This window comes from Mobula birostris, chromosome 13 (genome assembly GCF_030028105.1).
Source record: "Mobula birostris isolate sMobBir1 chromosome 13, sMobBir1.hap1, whole genome shotgun sequence".
NCBI classification, from domain to species: domain Eukaryota; kingdom Metazoa; phylum Chordata; class Chondrichthyes; order Myliobatiformes; family Myliobatidae; genus Mobula; species Mobula birostris.
In genome coordinates, this window is record NC_092382.1 from 93,754,438 (window position 1) to 93,773,852 (window position 19,415).

The following is a 19,415-nucleotide window of genomic DNA, read 5'->3' on the forward strand; positions in this document are numbered from 1 at the left end:
AACCAGGGTTTTACAGAGCTGCAGCATTAGCTCATAGTTCTTGAACTCAAACCTGAGATTAATGAAGGCCAACACACCGCAGGCCTTCTAACCAACCCTACCAAACTGCACGGCCACTTTGGACCAGTGGACGTGGACCACCAGGATTCCGCTGTTCCTCCACACTGCTAAGAATCTAAAAGGAGAAATGTTTTTAGATTACCACCAATTTTAGCACAGACTTTCAAAAAGGTCCTGGGGTATCAGCATACCCCTTTCTGATCTTGCTATCTTCCATGTCCTTGTTCGTCTCTGCCCTCCTGTCGGCACGATTAACTATACTCTGGAAACCAGCACTCATCTGTAATCTGTCAAGTAGGGTGCCGTGCACAATCCTGATTTGATGGAGACAGATGTGACAGAATGGAGGAACACCTGGAGAAACTTCTGAAATGCCTTTTTCGCTGCTGCTGCTACTGTGTGATCCTGAATCTCCAGAGGGGAAGGCCCCAAACCCTCGGCTTTGCTTGTCGTTCGGCAGCCGGGACGGGGTTGAAGTGCTTGGCAGAGATGGTGCTCGGCGCTCGGTGTCGGAGGCTCAAAGTTTTCGAACAGACTCGGAGTCGGACTGTGGCCAGGTGCTTCCAATGCATCGGCAGTTGTCGGTGCCTGGAGGTTTATGGCAAAGAGAGTTTCTCCCTTCTGCTGCATCGGAACTTTGAGACTTTTTTTTACCGTGCCCATGGTCTGCCCTTTACCAAATTATGGTACTGCTTTGCACTGCTGTAACTATATGTTATAATTATGTTGTCTTGTCAGTGTTAGTCTTTGGTTTGTCTTGTTTTTTTCTTTGTGATATCACTCCGGAGGAACATTGCATCATTTCTTAATGCATGCATTTCTAAATGACAATAAACGAGGACTGAGTGCCCTCATAATCTAATCATCCCTCAACTATACCTTACTTATGCACGGGGAGAGCAGTGTGGCCCCTCTCACCGCACTGCTCTGAAGTCTCCACAGAGAAATTTCCACAGGACTTATTTCCTGCATAAATAATTTACATATCACTATTTAACTATTTATGGTTTTATTACTATTTATTATTTATGGTGCAACTGTAACAAAAACCAATTTCCCCCAGGATCAATAAAGTATTACTATGACTAAGTGTGATTTCTAGACAGGATTGGCTCGCAGTTACGGATACTGACCGCTTGGTGAATTGTGTGTGCTCAAATTGCTTCGCTTGCAACATCAATCGCCTTTCACAATGCAGGTCTTAAAAGTCAAATAGAAACTATAAGCTGACAGCCGATGATAACCTGAAGTCAGTAAAGTGATTGTTTTTCAGTTGGTGTGTGCGTGCTTTGCATCCTTCCGTTACATTTGTATCTCATCTCCAGTAAGTGAAATAGCTCAGGCGCCCCTAAGGAAACTTACACTCATCAAAGGCCTTACCTCATACTGCCCACGGCTACCCTTGACTGCACATTACCTTTAACCCCCGCCTTGCTTCCACACTCTCCCCTCTCCCCTCGCCACCTCAACATTTCACCTCCTCCTTCCCCCCCACCCCGAACTTCATCACACAGGAGAACAGTAACTCACCCTTGGAGGTCAGGATGACCACAATGATGGTGAAGATTATCAATGCCACCAGAGTTCCCCAGGCCATCTTCTTCCAGGCGCTCCCACAGTAGGTCTGCCAACACACTGCTGTGGACACAAAGCGCACGTGAATGCTACTCATCCAAACGCTGAGGGCTTGGGTGGAAGGAGGCGAGGCGGTGGGTTTGGGGAACGCTGGCAAGCCGTGGCTCCCCCAGAGATAACCAGGTGACGGAGCAAGTGAGCCACAGGGTCCCGGGACCCCCATCTACAGACTGGCAAACCAACAGCATTGGATTAGAGTCACCGAACACTACAGCAGAGAAACAGGATTTGAGACAAGGCTGGATAGATAGTATAGTAGGGGAATTAAGGGTTATGAGGAAAATGCTGGTAGGTGGAGATGAGTCAGTGGTCAGTTCAGCCGTGATCTTATTGAATGACAGAGCAGGCTTGATGGGCCAGGTGGCCAACTCCTGCTCCTAGTTCTTCTGCAAGCGAAATAGCTCAGGCGCCCCTGAGGAAAGTTTTCTTCTCATTGCTGTGACTACAGGGCGAGGAGAGCATCTCCAGAGGACCAACACACACAAAATGCTGGCCAGGCAGCATCTGCGGAAGGAAATTAACAGCTGACGTTTTGGGCCAAGATCTTTCATCAGGACTGGAAAGGAAGGGAGGTGGGGTCAGAAGCCAGATTAAGGGTGGGGAGAGAGGGGAGAGGAGGAAGAGTACAAGCTGGGAGGTGATAGTGAGACCCAGTGAGGGGAAGGTGGGTGAGTGAGGGGAGGGAAGGGTGAGGAGCTCGGAGGTGATAAGCGAGACCGAGTGAGGGGAAGGTGACTGAGTGAGGGGAGGGAAGAGTGAGGAGCTGGGAGGTGAGAGGTGAGACCGAGTGAGGGGAAGGTGAGTGAGGGGAGGGGAGGGTGAGGAGCTGGGAGGTGATAGGTGAGACCAGGTGAGTGAGAGAGCATGGCTCCCTCATGTACACACAACCCTGGTCTCCCTAGTCCCATCGACCTCCACCCGGACCATATCCCTCTAAACCCCTCCCCATCCATGTACCTATCCAAACTTCTCTTCAACGTTACAATTGCCCCCCTCCTCATTTTCCTGCACTCCAGCGAATGAAATCCTAACCTATCCAACCTATCCCCATAATGCGGGTCAAGTCCCAGCAACATCTTTGTACATTTACCCTGCACCCCTTCAGTCCTGTTGGTGTCAACGCACGCAAAATGCTGGAGGAACTCAGCAGGCCAGGCAGCATCTGTGGAAAGGAGTAAACGGTCTATGATTCGGGCCGAGACTCTTCGTCAAAACGCCGACTGTGTACTCTTTTCCACGGACACTGCCTGAGCTGCTGAGTTCCTCCAGCATTCTGTGTGTGTTTGACAGCGACTGCTGATTGTCTCCTGTTCGTGATATCATTCCTCCAGAGAGCTGGCCAGAACTGCCCAAATACTCCAAGTTAGGCTCACCAACCTCAACATAACATCCCAACCCCACACTCAATACTTTGATTTATCAAGGCCAATGTGCCAAAAGCTTTCTTTGCAACACTATCCACTTTCAAGAAATGATGGATCTGTATATTCCCAGGTGACTTTGTTCCTCGCTGTGTAAGTCCCACATTGATTTGTCCTCCCAAAGTGCAACACTTATCCACATTAAAAGTTCACGGTAAGTTTACTGTCAAGGTGCATGTATGTCGCCACGTACTACCGCGAGATTCATCTTCCTGTGGGCATTCATGGTAAATACAAAGAAGCACCATAGAGTCACAAAGATGGACAAAGAACCGATGTGCAAAGGAAGACAAACTGGTAAATAGAGAAAGAAAGAAGGATGGAAAGAAAGAAAGAGAAAGAAGGAAATAAAGAAGTAAAGAAGGAAAGAAAGAAATCTGAGAACTTGAGTTGTAAAGTACTAAAAAGTGAGTCCACAAGTCGTGGGATCAGTGCTCAGTGTTGAAGTGAGTGAAATTCCATCTGCATCTTCTCAGCTGGTCTAGATCCTGCTACAAACTTTGTTAACCTTCCTTGATATCCAGAACACCCCCAAACTTGATAGAAACAAAGGAACACAGAAAACCTACAGCACAATACAGGCCCTTCAGCCCATAAAGCTGTGCTGAACATGTCCTTACCTTAGCAATTACCCAGGGTTACCCATAGCCCTCTATTTTCCAAGCTCCATGTACCAGTCCAGGAGTCTCTTAAAAGACCCTATTGTATCTGCCTCCACCACTGTCACCGGCAGCCCATTCCACGCACTCACCACTCTCTGTGTAAAAAAACTTACTCCTGACATCTCCTCTGTACCTACTTCCAAGCACCTTAAAACTGTGTCCTCTCGTGCTAGCCACTCCAGCCCTGGGAAAAGTCTCTGACTATCCACACAACCAATGCCTCTCATTATCTTATACACCTCTATCAGGTCACCTCTCATCCTCCACCGCTCCAAGGAGAAAAGGCCGAGTTCACTCAACCTATTCGCATAAGGCATGCTCCCCAATCCAGGCAACATCCCTGTAAATCTCCTCTGCACCCTTTCTATGGTTTCCACTTCCTTCCTGTAGTGAGGTGACCAGAACTGAGCACAGTACTCCAAGTGTGGTCTGACCAGGGTCCTATATAGCTGCAACATTACCTCTCGACTTAAACTCAATCCCACGACTGATGAAGGCCAATGCACTATATGCCTTCTTAACCACAGAGCCAACCTGCACAGCAGCTTTGAGTGACCTATAGACTCGGACCCCAAGATCCCTGTGATCCTCCACACTGCCAAGATTCTTACCATTAATACTATATTCTACCATCATATTTGACCTACCAAAATGAACGACCTCACACTTATCTGGGTTGGACTCCATCTGTCACTTCTCAGTCCAGTTTTGCATCCTATCAACGTCCCACTGTAACCTCTGACAGTCCTCCACACTATCCACAACACCCCCAACCTTTGTGTCATCAGCAATTTTACTAACCCATCCCTCCACTTCCTCATCCAGGTCATTTATAAAAATCACAAAGAGCAGGGGTCCCAAAACAGATCCCTGAGGCACACCACCGGTCACCGACCTCTATGCAGAATATGACTTGTCTACAATCACTCTTTGCCTTCTGTGGGCAAGCCAGTTCTGGATCCACAAATCAATGTCCCCTTGGATCCCATGCCTCCTAACTTTCTCAATAAGCCTTGCATGGGGTACCTTATCAAATGCCTTGCTGAAATCCATATACACTACATCTACTGCTCTACCTTCATCAATGTGTTTAGTCACATCCTCACAAAATTCAGTCAGGCTCATAAGGCTCATAAGAGATTCTGTAGACAATCCTTCCATGTCTTCCTCCTTTTCTGCAGCCGTAACACTATTACCTCTGATCAACAGTGCCACGCCCCCACCTCTTTTGCCTCCCTCCCTGTCCTTTCTGAAACATCTAAAGCCTGGCACTCTAAGTAACCATCCCTGTCCCTGAGCCATCCAAGTCTCTGTAATGGCCACAACATCATAGCTCCAAGTACTGATCCATGCTCTAAGCTCATCCGCTTTGTTTATAATACTCCTTGCATTAAAATAGACACATCTCAAACCATTGGTCTGAGCGCATCCCTTCTCTATCACCTGCCTATCCTCCCTGTCGCACTGTCTCCAAACTTTGTCTATTTGTGAGCCAACCGCCTCTTCCTCCGTCTCTTCAGTTCGGTTCCCACCCAGCAATCCTAGTTTAAACTCTCCCCAGTAGCCTTAGCAAACCAACCTGCCAGGATATTGGTCCCCATGGGATTCAAGTACAACTCATCCTTTTCGTACAGGTCACTCCTGCCCCAAAAGAGGTCCCAATGATCCAGAAATCTGAATCCCTGCTCCCTGCTCCAATCCCTCAGCCACACATTTATCCTCCACCTCACTCTATTCCTATACTCTATACTCACTCTAATCCTGAGATTACTACCTTTGACATCCTGCTTCTCAACTTCCTTCCTAACTCCCTGTAGTCTGCTTTCAGGACCTCCTCCCTTTTCCTACATAAGTCATTGGTACCAATATGTAGCACGACCTCTGGCTGTTCTCCTTCCCACTTCAGGATCTTGTGGACGCGATCAGAAACATCCTAGACCCTGGCACCTGGGAGGCAAACTACAATCTGTGCTTCTACCTTCAGACAGGTCAGAATCACCTGTCTGACCCCCTAACTATAGAGTCCCGTGTCACTGCTGCCATCCTCTTCCTTTCCCTACCCTTCTGAGCCACAGGGCCAGACTCTGTGCCACTGTCGCTTCCCCCAGGTAGGCCGTTTCCCCTCCCTCCAGCAGTACTCAAACAGGAGTACTTATTGTCAAGGGGTACAGCCACTGGGGTACTCCCTAGTATCTGACTCCTGCCCTTCCCTCTTCTGACTGTTACCCACTTCTCTGTCTCCCGAGGCCTTGGTGTGACTACCTGCCTGTAGTTCCTATCACCTCCTCACTCTCCCTGACCAGTTCCCTAACATGGTCCCTAAGGAGCTGCAGCTCGACACACCTGGCGCAGATGTGGCCGTCCGGGAGGCCGGGAGACTCCAGCACTCCCCACATCTGACACCGAGCACAGAACACCAGCCTCATACACATTCCCCCTGTCTGTATTCTGCACAGGCAGCGTACCTCACCTCAACCCGTTATCGCCGAAGCCCCGTTGGGCCAAAGCCTTCCTACTCTGTCTCCCCGTACCCCTAAACTCGCTCTGTAAGGTGTCTCCTTTTAAACCCTCCTCGCTGTTCTAACTGGCTGATGTCCACGCGCTTGCACAGTCGTGCCCCTATCAAACCGCTGAAGAAAGAACCAATTTACCAGAAATAACTTGATGCTCCAGTTTACCGCATTATCTTATAAACTATTAATATAGATGACAAACAACAACAGACCCAGCACCGATCCCTGCCATTGTTGTTCTTGTAGTTTAACCTTCTATACCCTCCATCTTGGATATGAACCCCCATAGTCTCCAAGACATCTTCATGGAGCAGTGCTTTAGGAAGGCAGCGTCCACCATTGTGGATCCTCACCACCCAGGACGTGCCCTCTTCTCATTGTTACTGTTGGGAAGGAGATACAGAAGTCTGAAGGCACTCACTCAGCGATTCAGGAACAGCTGCTTCCCTGAAATGATATGATTCCTAAATGGACAGGGAACCCATGAATAGTAACTCACTACTTTTTTTTAAAAGGGTTTATTTCTGTTTTTTGCACTCCTTATTGTAAGTATTTAATATACGTATATATAAATACTGTAATTCAGTTTACTTTTATATTTACTCTGTACTTCATTGAACTGCTGCTGGTAAGTTAACAAATTTCACGACACATGCCGGTGATATTAAACCTGATTCTGATTCTGTTCCTTCCCCTCTGTCGACGCTGCCAACCTGCTTGAGTTCCTCCCAGATTTTGTGTGCCTGTTGCTTTTTTTCTAAATTGGCACAGTTCGTCTTCTTTTGCTCATCGATGATTTGCCAGATTTTGACTGCTTATGTATAGTTTTTGTAAATCCTACCCTTTTTTTTTCCTTGTGAATGCCTAGAAGAAAATGAATCCCAAGGTAGTATATGGTAACATTACGTTATAATGTATAATGGAATACATGTACTTTGAACCTTGGAAGATTTCCATCATCTGCAGAATCTCTTGTGTCTCTGTCATCATCTGTTTGTCTGTAAACGCTCAGTGTATTTTACAGTGTAGCTAATTTCAGAATCACTTTGGTAGTTTCTACTTTACCTCATGGCAGCATCAATCGAACAGTCTGACAGGCTGTTCTTGTCAACGGAATTTCCTCACCGGTCTGGTCTGAGCTAATTTTAAAGTAATACAGCATGGAAACGGGCCCAACTCGTCCATGCTAACCACAGCATCCTCCCTGCTAGTGCTAGCTGCCCGCGCTCAGCTCATAACCCTCCACGTGCCTGTCCAAATGGCTGTTAAACTCTGCAGTTGTACCTGGCTCCAGCAGCACGGCCCACCTTGCCCCTCTAATTCAGAGCCTCAAAACCAGACGGTACCCTTTCTGTACTCTGTATGGCTTAACAATGTCAACGTTAAGGGCCAACAACAGATACTACCCCGTGATCATCAGGCTCTTAAGCAAACAAGGATAACTACTCTCATCTTCTGGTGTTCCCACAACCAATGATCTCACTTTAAGGACACTTTACCTTGTTATTTTATGTTCTCGTTGTTTATTGCTATGTATTTATACCTGGCTGGTGGCATAGTGGCATCCGCGTCGGACTTCGGGACGACAGGTCCCGGGTTCGAATCCAGCCAGCCGGCTCCCCTGCACGCTTCCCATCCGTGCTGGGTTACGAGCTGGTGATCTCTTTGGAAACTCACCCGGCGGAAGGCAATGGCGAACCACCGCTGTAACTTGCCTCGTACGCTGTTCCCCGCTACGTCACAGAGGCGTGGAGGGAAGTCGTCCGCTAACCGGAGAAACTCCGGATGTGACGTACCTTTCCTTATTTATATTTTCACAGTTTGTTGCCTTCTGCAATCTACTTGATCTTTCATTGATCCTGTTATAGTTACTATTCTGTAGATTTGCTGTGAATGCCCGCAGGACAATGAATCTCAGGGTTGCGCATGGTGACACGTATAAATTTTGCTTTGAGCTCTGAACGTCTTTCCAATAACAAGGTTGACCTAAATGTCTCACAACTATCTGAGTCATCAATAACAACCTGTACAACTGCAACATACAGGACTGTGCAAAAGCCCCAGGCACATAACCGTAGCCAGGATGCCCAGGACTGTGGTAATTTTATGTACTGCTCTGTACTGCTGCCACAAAAAAAATCATTGACATACCTGAGTGACGTTAAACCTGATTCTGATACGGGTCTCTGTTGTGGATTGAGAACGGGGAGGGGGCAGGGAAACGGAGAGGGGAGGAAACTGGAAGCACCAGAGAGAGACATTCTGTGATGATCAACAACAATTGCTTGCATTCAAACGACCTTGCCTGGTGCATCAGGGCTGGGTGTGTCTGCACCCACACACCCCCCCCCCCGCCCCCGGGCACTCCTACTCTACCACTTCTCCCACACTCCTCCTGCAGCACTCCACCCTCACCACTCCCAACGGCGTTTGCTCCTGCCCAGATTTACAGACTTGCTCCCCGGATGACGTTGACAAATTCGGTACTAGGCTTCCTAGCTATATTTATGTGCTAAAGATGTCTGCAGCAGTGCGTGCTACCTACAAAGATGCACTGCAACCACATACCGAAGTTCCTAAGGCAGACCCACAACCACTAGAGGGACGAGAACGGCAGGTACCTGGGATCACCACCACTTGGAAATCCCCCTCCAAGTTACTCACCACCCTGACTTGGAAATGACTACCAGCAGACTCACAGAATCAGAACTCGGAGACATTGGGCCTTTAACGACCAGCAGTTCCATCATTGTCGCTGGGTCAAAATCTTGGAATCCCCTCCCGAACAGCACTGTGGGCGTCCCTACATCATCAGTCCTGCTGAAGGATCTCAGCCTGAAAGCCGACTGTTTACTGTTTCCCACAGATGCTGCCTGGCCTGCTGAGTTCCTCCAGCGTTTTGTGTGAGTTCCTCCAGTACTTAGTGCGTGTTGCTCAAGATTGACAGCATCAGTAGAACCTTTTTGGGTCTCTGTTGGAGGGCTTCCCTCCAACTCACCCACAACACAACCGTTCTGGGCAGAACGAGCTGCACAGTGCTGACAGAATCCCTGTAGCACTTCACATTCAGATTTACTTACCACACGTACCTTGAAACATACAGTGAACTGGGCCGTCCGCGTGGGCAACCAATGCACCCATGGGTGTGCTGGGGGGTGGGGGCAGCCTGCAAGTGTTGGCGTACACATTGGCGCCAACATAGCATACCCACCGTGCTGGGCAGAATGACACAGACTGCCACAAGACAGGACACAACAGCACATTCCTCCCCCCTCCCGCCCACCCACCCACCCAGTGCTCGAACCACAAGTCAGGCCAAGGTCTCCGAGACACTGGGCCTTCAACTACCCGGGGTGCTCGGCAGAGCAAGAAGCAACCAAAAAGAACAGCAAACCAAGCCCCTTTCCTCCCCCTGCCTTGTGCTCTAACCTCAGGCCTCCAACCTCCCACTAATTTGTGAACTCAGAGACATTGGCCCTTCGACTGCCCAGCAGACTCACAGAAGCAGAGACATCGGTTCTCAATTTCTGAACTTCTGTTCGACCTTCGGCCTTTGATCGTCAGGATCGACTCCTGGACTTGCCAACAATGGGTCTCTGAACTCCAGGCCTCGGGCTCTGCACCGGCCGACGACAGGACTCTGAACTCCAGGCCTCGGGCTCTGCACTCGCCGACACAGGGTCTCCGAACAGCAGGCCGGGAACTCCGGTTTCGATGATTCGCAGAGCTAGCGGGTTACCGTCGATCCTGCACCCCGACCCTGGAACAGGCAGATGACTCACTGATCTGGGAAGAGTACCAGCCATCACCCTTGCTGGACTGCTGGACGCGTCCATGTTGGGTGGCGTTCAAACGTGGAGCAGTGGTTCAGACTCCTGTCTCTCATCTAGTTCTCTGGCTGGCAATCAGTGGTGAGCAGTGAGCCGCAGGGCTCGCTGCTGGGCCCACAACTGTACGTGATATACATTAACAATCTGGAAGAGGGGACTGAGTACAGTGTATCTAAATTTGCTGATGACACTAAATTGAGTGGAAAAGCAAACTGTGTAGAAGATACAGAGAGTCTGCAGAGAGATTTAGATAGATTAAGTGAGTGGGCAAAGGTCAGGCAGACGGAGTACAATGTTGGTAAATATGAAGTCATCCACTTTGGAAGAAAAAATGGAAAAGCAGATGATTAACTAAACAGTAAAAGATCACAGGATGCTGCTGTGCTGAGGGACGGGAGTGCTTGTGCATGAATCACAAAAGGTTGGTTTGTAGGTGCAGCGGGCTATCAAGAAGGCAAATGGGATGCTGGCCTTCATTGCTAGAGGGATTGAATTTAAGACCAGGGAGGTTATGCTGCAACTGTACAGGGTACAGGTGAGGCCGCACCTGCAGTACTGTGTGCAGTTCTGGTCTCCTTACTTGAGGAAGGATAGACTGGCTTTGGAGGCAGTGCAGAGGAGGTTCACCAGGTTGATTCCAGAGATGAGGGGGTTAGACTATGAGGAGAGATTGAGTTGCCTGGGACTGTACTCACTGCAAGTCAGAAGGAGGAGAGGAGATCTTATATGTAAGGGGGTTTCGTCTCTTAGGTTACTGCATAGGCTAATTAAAATGGCTTCTTCGTTATGTTAAACGCTGAGAAACTTTTTGCACTATCAGCTTGTTTTGGGTTAGGCAGTGATAAGGAGATGTTACGAACAAACTGGGATAGTTCTTATGATTTTGGCGTATCTGGAAGATTTGTATGCACGGGGTTTTGGAGGCAGAAGGCGGGAGAGAGAGACAGGAGATGAAGCAGGTGCTGTGATGTCCGCTAACGGCGCCACACTTATCAAAGTTCAATCTCTTCGTGCACAAACAGTTGGAGCTCACAACCCTTCTTCTTCACCCTGCGACCCCTTGGACCACCTCGACCGGCCACCTGGGGCCAACAACGGTGGTCAACCAGACGCCCCACATGAGTCCGTCTCCTCGCCGAACGTCCTCCTCCGGGTCCGACCCCGTTAGCGGACATCACAGCACCAGGTTCATCCTCTGTCTCTCTCTCTTTCCTGCCTTCTGCCTCCAAAACCCCGCGCATACAAATTTTCCAGATACACCAAAATCATAACAACTATCCCAATTGGTTCATAACATCCTCTTATCACCACCTAACCCAAAACAAGCTGATAGTGCAAAAAATTTCTCAGCGTTTAACATAACAAAGAAGCATTCCCAAGTATAACATAACAAAGAAGCCATTTTAATTAGCATATGCAGTAACATAAAAGACGAAACCCCCTTATGCATAACATTATGAAAGAGTTAAATAAGATAGAAGCAGGAAAGTTGAGACTAGAACTAGGGGACCAACTCTCAAGATTTGGGGGAGTAGATTACGGATGGAGATGAGGAGCAGCTGATTTTCCCAGAGGGTGGTGAATCTGTGGAATTCTCTGCCCAATGAAGCAGTGGAGGCTATCTCAGGAAATGTATTTAAGACAAGGTTGGATAGATTTTTGCGTAGTAGGGGAAATAAGGGTTATGGGGACAAGGCAGGTAGGTGGAGATGAGTCTATGGTCAGATCAGCCACGATCTTATTGAATGACAGAGCAGGCTCTACGGGCTGGATGTCCAACTCCTGCTCCTATTTCTTATGTTCTTGTGCTGTAATTCTCCCACTACCCTCTCACCTGATCCTGAACTCCTCTCGCTCTGTTCCCCAAAACCATTCCTGCAAACCTAAAAGCTAACATAACGCAGTCTGACCCGTGACCTCGAAAGAGGCCGCAGCTCAGTGCCATGTCAAATGTGTGCATCAAATGCAGCCCCCCCAGTGCATGTGAAAGCCTGCTTGCCGTATGTGGGCAGTGTTTCAGCGCTCAGCTCATCTTTGGGTAGCAGGCGGAGAGGAGGAAGGGGCGGGCGTGGGTCAAAACAGTTGGTTGGGGAAACCTCCTGAGCAGCCTGGTCCTGGATCGAGCCCAAGGTGGCCACTCAGGGCTCCCAGCTCACTGTCTGCACTTCTGTCTAATGGCTCCTCTGCACCCAGAACCCTTCAGCAGGAGCAGGTATCAGACTGGAAAAACTTCACTACAGATGACTGAGAGACCAGAATTCACTGACAGGGATTGTCTCAGTACGAGTCAACAAATAAAGGTATCAAAATTCAACAATACGACGCAGAAAATAATGACCAAATCAATAAGATAGAAAATGGACTGAGTAAACAGATTATAATTTCCTCTACCCCTTCCATCACACACTCCTGGGGTCAGACACAGAGTGAAGCTCCCCCCGCACCATCCCATCACACACCCCCGGGGTCAGACACAGTGTGAAGCTCCCCCCGCACCGTCCCATCACACACTCCCGGGGTCAGACACAGAGTGAATTTCCCTCCGCACCGTCCCATCACACACTCCCGGGGTCAGACACAGAGTGAATCTCCCTCCGCACCGTCCCATCACACACTCCCGGGGTCAGACACAGAGTGAAGCTCCCTCCGTACCGTCCCACCACACACTCCCCGGGGTCAGACACAGAGTGAAGCCCCCTTTACGTTGCCCCATCGCGCACACTCATGACATCTGTTGGGTTTATTCTACACTCCTTCGTACACTTCCTAAGGACAGTCACTGGACCCTTTTGCATCACCTTGCTTCCAGTGGCTGCCCTGTTAATTCCCCACCCTCAGCGCCTCACTGTGTGATCCATACCGTCTTCCTCCTCCTCGTCCACGCTGGGCGTGCTCTCAGTGCTGGCGCTCTCTTCCTCCTCAGCGGCCTGGACCATCTTCCTCTCCCTCTTCCGTGGCTGGCCCCCCTCTGCGGGGGCCCACGCATCCTCCTCGTCTTCATCCGCCATCGAAGGGGCTTACGAGCTCTGCGCTGACCCGCCTACTCAATCCTTTCGGAGGACTTGTCCCATGCCTACTCTATCTGGGATAATTGCTGAACCCAATTTTGTTCCTGTTTAGCAGGCGTGCTGGCATTCGTCACTTTGGGTTATCTGAGCGAACCATTTGCTCAGTACCTGGTACATCGTCGAATGATTCTCCCAGTGAACACACGCCGGACAGGTTACCTGTTCTATCTTAAGAGTCAGCAGCGAAATTCAGGGCTCAATGAATGATCCTGTTTCTCTGCTGAGCCTGAGTGCCCATTACTGCCCTTCTTGAACCAAGATTGGGGAAACAGATTTGAAGCCCTGCCAAATACTCACATCTGAGTTTTTGCTTCCCCCTGTTCAGGCGATGGCTAGGTCTATCGCTGCTTGAGAATTGGATTCATTCACAGTTTTTAAATGGCTGTTTAATATTTGAGATTTTTAAATGGCTGTTTAATATTTGAGATTTCTCTGTATAATGTGCAGGATGTTTGATTAATATTTGTCCTGCTTACAGGAGCGATCAGTTGCTGAAAACTGATTAAATCATCAGCACCATTTACCGACCAGTTTTTGCACTCAAACTGGACTGGTTCTTGAAAATTAATGGCGAAATTATGAACTATTCAATTTGTTGATTTTGAATTGAACTACTATTTTGGTAACAGTAAATTTAAAATTGAGTTTTAATTAAATTGATTAACATGTTTAACTAATGAATTGTTAATTTATTGGGTAAATACGTTAAGTGATTACTTGTTATTCTGCTAAAATATTAAACTTTTTTATTAGCTTTGTAACTGAAATGTCAAGTATTAACCGTCTCAAATAAGATACTCAACAGCTAAATATCTGGGAAATTATTAAAATGTGTATTGTCACCTAGTTTTGGCTTTCTACAGAACAAAACAGTGAATTATCTGTTTGTTTAATTGAGAAATCCCTACATAGATGGACTTGGACTGACAACTGTAGTAGATTAGTAATTCAAAGTTTTATGAATTGTTGGCATGGGATTAATTTCCTCTATCTTCACAACCAATTGACTTCCATTTAAGTTATTTGTATCTTAAATCCAGCACACTGGGAAATCAAACAGCAACCTAAATGTTTACTATGCACAATAAGTAGAAAATTAAATATTAACCACGGAACTATATACAATAACTTGATAAATTAGCAATTTTAGAACATTCATCAATTTTAGATAACTGTTAATTTTCAGGTTTATATACAGTTTAGCTGAGTAAATTATTATATATAATAAACATTCAAATTAAGTCAGTACTACATCTATTTGGAATTTTAAAATTATTTAACAGCAATTATTTTGCTTATATCCAATAAAGAATTGAATTAACTAGACTTTAAAGCTTATTGAATTAAATACAAACTCAGATACAATTATATAGTATACTTAATTATGTATGAATTAATTTACAATATAATTTGTAATGCAAAATTAAGTTATCATTCCATTGTCAATTATGCTGATATTGCAAAATGTCAGTATCTTTGTGAGATTATGCCTTACATATGTTGATCATACCAATCAAATTGGCATCTAATACCAATCTAATTAACTATCACTAAAGATTTAGTTTATTTTAATTGTCATATTAAAATTAGAGATTGTTAATTATGCTAGTGTAGCAGATTAAATATCCTGCCAGATATTCACAATAAATATTCTACAATAAATTAATTAGGATGACACTGTTAAACAAAGTTGATTATCAACATTTTAACTAATTCAACATCAAACATTGAAATATTAAATAATTGAAGTAGTTAAATTGCTTTTAAGGGATAATTTATTTTTTTAAATGATTTATTGGATACTTATATTGCTTAATGCTATTTATAGTAATTTTATTTCACCAGCTTTAATAACAAATAATAAAGTATTACTTATTTATATCCAATGGAAGTGAATTATTTGGCTTTAATAGCAGAATATATTAACTCACTACAAGCTATATTCTTTTCACAACTAAACTATGAAACACTTAAGTAATAGGATTTAAAAGATTCAGTTTACACTACAGAAATCAGTTGGATGGACAAATATGACAATTTTGCAATAAACACATTAATTTCATTTATAAGTTAACTAAGTTTTGAGACAGGAGTTAAGATAATTGTATCCAATAAAGTTGGACTAATTAGGTTAAAAGCTGTATGTTACTTACATACAATAGGTAAAAATGACAATTTTGTCTGAACTGTATTAATTCGGTCTCAAATTTAAATATATCCTTTAGACAATGAAAGTGAGTTTAATGGGTAAATAGGCCAATTTTATCAAATAAGTTGAATTAATGGGTTTAAGATACAAAGAGATTACAACGGTACTCAATTAATTAAGAAGTTTTGAAGCACAGTATAAGGGGATTGACAATTTGTACAAATTTATAGAAATTGATTAAATTGCAGGTTTGGCCTAGCAGATTTAGACTAACATTAGATTTAATAGCTTAAAACAACACTTTGGTGGGGGGAGGTCAACAATAAATACGGGATTTAGTGGATAAATGGGATGATACCCAATTCGACTGGGTGTTGAAGAAACCCGTACTTCAAACTGGTTTCTCCAATAAACCGTAGTACCGGGCGCTGAACAACTCGTGCTAAGCCTAAATGAGGGTTGAGCAGAACCAGTTTGTCTGATTAACAGCTGGACTAACAATGGAACAGGCCAGGTTGAGACTAAAGTGGGGCTTTGAATTGGGCCAGCTTCCCCAACAAATCAGTTGGACTGGGGGGTGGGGGTGAAACAGGGCAGCTTCTCCAATAAGCAATGGGGTTAGACCTGGTATAACCATATAACAATGTCAACAGGCCCAATGTCTCCAGTAAACCGCAGTGCTGGGTACCGAATGTCTGAACGGGGGGCTGACCGAGACCAGCCCGTCCAGTGAGCAGGCGGACTGGGGGTTAAATGGACCAGGAGGGTTGGAGAACCTGGGCAGAGCAAGACGAATCAAGGGTTCCTCCAGCAAACAGTGGGATCAATTGGGTTTCGCAGCAACTACACCAGCGCAGGGGGAGAGGGGACCAGTGGGCCGGGTTCGGGACTGACTGAAGAGCCCCACGCTGGGAGTGAGGCGGCCTGGGGACGGTCGCGGCCTACCACCGCCACCAAAACCCTCGGCTTCTCCTGCGCCTGCGCGCCGCGTTGCCCCGGGCCACGGGAAAGGGGCGGGGCGGGAGCAAGGGGCCACTGCGCCTGCGCGTTCCGCCGACCCGACCCGTCCCGGGGTCCGGGGAGCGGGGAGAGGGGCGCAGGTATTGGACTGACTGGTCACGGAGGAAGTGCAAATGACAGGGTGCAATTGGCAAATTACAGAGCACAGCCCGGGGTGCAGAAACGGAGATATAAAAATCTCTTATTGAAATGAGTGTAAAGTTGAATGAAATGATTGTTACCCCCAAATCCAGTGCAGCGCGAAGATACAATAAGCACATTGAAAACAATAAATGTAAATACAAAACAACCCTACAGAACAGAATGTAGAAGAAACTTGTATGGATTGGTTGTACGACACTAGGTGATACGTAGTGGTGGTGGGGTTGAAGGCGTTGATCAGCCTGACATTTTGGGGAATATTTAAAAACACAAACATGAGGAAATCTGCAGATGCTGGAATACAGCAGACCAGGCAGCATCTCCAGGAAGAGTACAGTCGATGTTTTGGGCTGAGACCCTTCGTCAGGACTAACTGAAAGAAGATCGCAGTTTTTGAGTCCTGGTCTGGATGGCGAGGAGTCTCTTCCCTGATGGGAATGGGACAAGCTATCCACAAGCAGGGTGAGCAGAATCTTTCATAGGATTGCTGGCCTTTTTCTGCCACCTTTTCTGTATATTCAGTACTGTGCAAAAGTCTTAACACACTCACTTCTTTGGTTGTCCATCGAAATCCGATGTTGACGTCCACTCCTTTAACGGTGAGATCTTTGATGACTATACAGCCCTATCCTGGACCCACAAGCTCTATTGCAGGTGGGACGTGTATATGTGGTAGTGGTGGTAACCCTGGCTGCATTTCTCCTGGCTCTCTTCTTCTGTCTCCTGGTTGTTCTTTCCATCTCCAGAATACGAACCCCTTCCCTACACAGCTGTCGCCACGTGGTACGGTCGGCAGCAACATCCTCCAGGTCCTCGGGTCTGATCTTGCACTTCCTTAAAGCTTTTTTCACCTGATACTTATAGTGCTTCTTCGACCCTCCAGCTGAGCGTCGACCATGATGTAGCTGGCCGTATAACACTCTGCAGGGTAGCTGACATGGGACATCTCTGTCTCTCTCTCTCTCACACACACACACACACACACACACACACACACTTTTGCCCAGTACTGTATTTGTCAACGTGGAGTGGAGAGAGATTTTGTAAATCTGGCAGAAGGAAAGGATAGTTGGAATGGCGGGTGTGGAGTGCTGTGGGAGCGGTGTGGGACAGGTGCTAGTATTGGGGTGGGGGTATTGCAGGAAAGTCATTTGATTGCAAACAATTGAGGATCTGAATGACTACACCAAGGTTGAAAAGATATTATTAGAACAGCTGTAGATGAGTGTGTCCCCACAATATTGTTCAGGGTCTTCGCCAGTCAGAAACCCTGGATGAGCCATGAAATCTGGAATTTGTTGAGAGCCAGGTCAGAGGCGTTCAGGTTGAAGATGAAGAGTGCTACAAGAGGTGCAGGTATGATCTCTGTAAACCATCTCACCGGCGAAGCAGAGATTGCAGACCAGACTGGAAGCAGTGAGGGATGGTTGACAGCTGTGGCAGGGTTTGTATGTCGTAAAATCGTACAAAGTTAAATCTAGCTACATGGGGACAGCAGAGCTTCACTTCTGGGTGAGCTCAATGCCTTCTCTGCTCACTTTGACCACCGGAACAGGGAGGTACCATTGCACACCCCACATCTCCCAATGAACCTTCGGGATCTGAATATCTGAAGATGACGTGTGGGCTGCCTTCAGGAGAGTGAAGGCAAGGAAAGCCTTTGGTCCAGATGGAGCCCCTGGCCGAGGACTGAAGACCTGTGCTGACCATCTGGCTGGTGTCTTCATCCTCTTGCTCTGGCAGTGTGAGGTACTCACCTGCTTCGAGCAGGCTTCAGTGGTACCGGGGCCCGTGAGTTGAGTGGTAACCAGCCTCAATGACTACTGCCCAGTGGCACTTACAGTCATGATGATGAAGTGTTTTGAGAGGCTGCTGTTGACACATATCAGCTGCTGTCTGAGTGACAACTTGGATCTGCTCCAATTTGCCTACCGGAGCAACAGGGTTGCAGCAGATGCCATCTCAGTGGCTCTTCATGCAACGCTGGAGCATACATCACGATGCTCTTTATTGACTGCACCTTGGCATTTAACACCCTTGAAACTAATCAGTAAACTCCAAGACCTGGGCCTCAATACCCCCTTGTGCAATTGGATCCTGGGTTTCCTCACTTGTAGAATACAGTCAGTTTGAATTGGCAAAAGCATCTCCTTCACAATCCCCCATCAGCACAGGAGCACCACAGCAATGTGTCCTTAGCCCCCTGCTCTACTCGCTTTACACCCGTGACCGTGGGGCTAAGGGCAGCTCCAACACCAGATACAAGTCTGCTGACCTCACCACCGCTCTGGGCCGTATCAAAGGAGGTGATAAATCAGCATGCGGGCGGGGGACTGAAAACTTGGCTGAGTGGTTTAATAACAACAACCTCTCACTCAGTGTCAGTAAGACCAAGGGACTGACTGTAGGCTTCAGCAGAGGGAAGCCTGAGGTCCAGGAGACAGTAATCACCGGGGGATCAGAGGTGGAGAGGGTCAGTAACTTTAAATTCCTGGGTGTCACCATCTCAGAGGACCTATTATTGCGAAGAAAGCAGGACAGAGTCTCTACTTCCTCAGGAGTGTGTGGAGGTTCGTCATGTCATCGAAAACCTTGGCAAACTCCTGTAGCTGTGTGGCGGAAAGTGCGCTGACTGGCTGCGTTACGCCCTGGTACGGGAACACCAATGACTTTGAGCGGAAAATCCTACAAAAGGTAGTGGATTGGGCCCGGTACATCCCGGGTAAACCCCTCCCAACCATTGAGCACATCTACAGGAAACGTTGCTGTAGAAAAGCAGCATCCATCGTCAGAGATCCTCACCCCCCAGACCGTGCTCTTTTCTCACTGCTGTCATCATGTAGAAGGTACAGGAGTCTCAGGACTCACACCACCAGGTTCAGGAACAGTTACTACCCCTCAACCATCAGGCTCTCG

At 47.1% G+C, this 19,415-nt stretch overlaps 1 protein-coding gene across 2 annotated transcripts in view; it reads right to left on the minus strand.

Moving 5' to 3' along the window:
- Positions 1 to 13,811, minus strand: part of LOC140207752 (CD209 antigen-like protein A) — a 33,653-nt gene extending 19,842 nt beyond the window's left edge. Inside the window, exons 1-2 of one of the 2 annotated variants that reach the window (XM_072276311.1) lie at positions 12,982 to 13,811; positions 1,591 to 1,695 (exon numbers count right to left, since the gene is read on the minus strand). In XM_072276311.1, the coding sequence (XP_072132412.1) occupies positions 1,591 to 1,695; positions 12,982 to 13,129 (253 nt within the window). In that variant the 5' untranslated portion in view covers positions 13,130 to 13,811. Of the gene's footprint in view, positions 1 to 1,590; positions 1,699 to 12,981 lie in introns of both variants that reach the window. The other variant, XM_072276308.1, reaches the window with a different exon arrangement.
- Between the last annotated feature and the right edge of the window lie 5,604 nt (positions 13,812 to 19,415).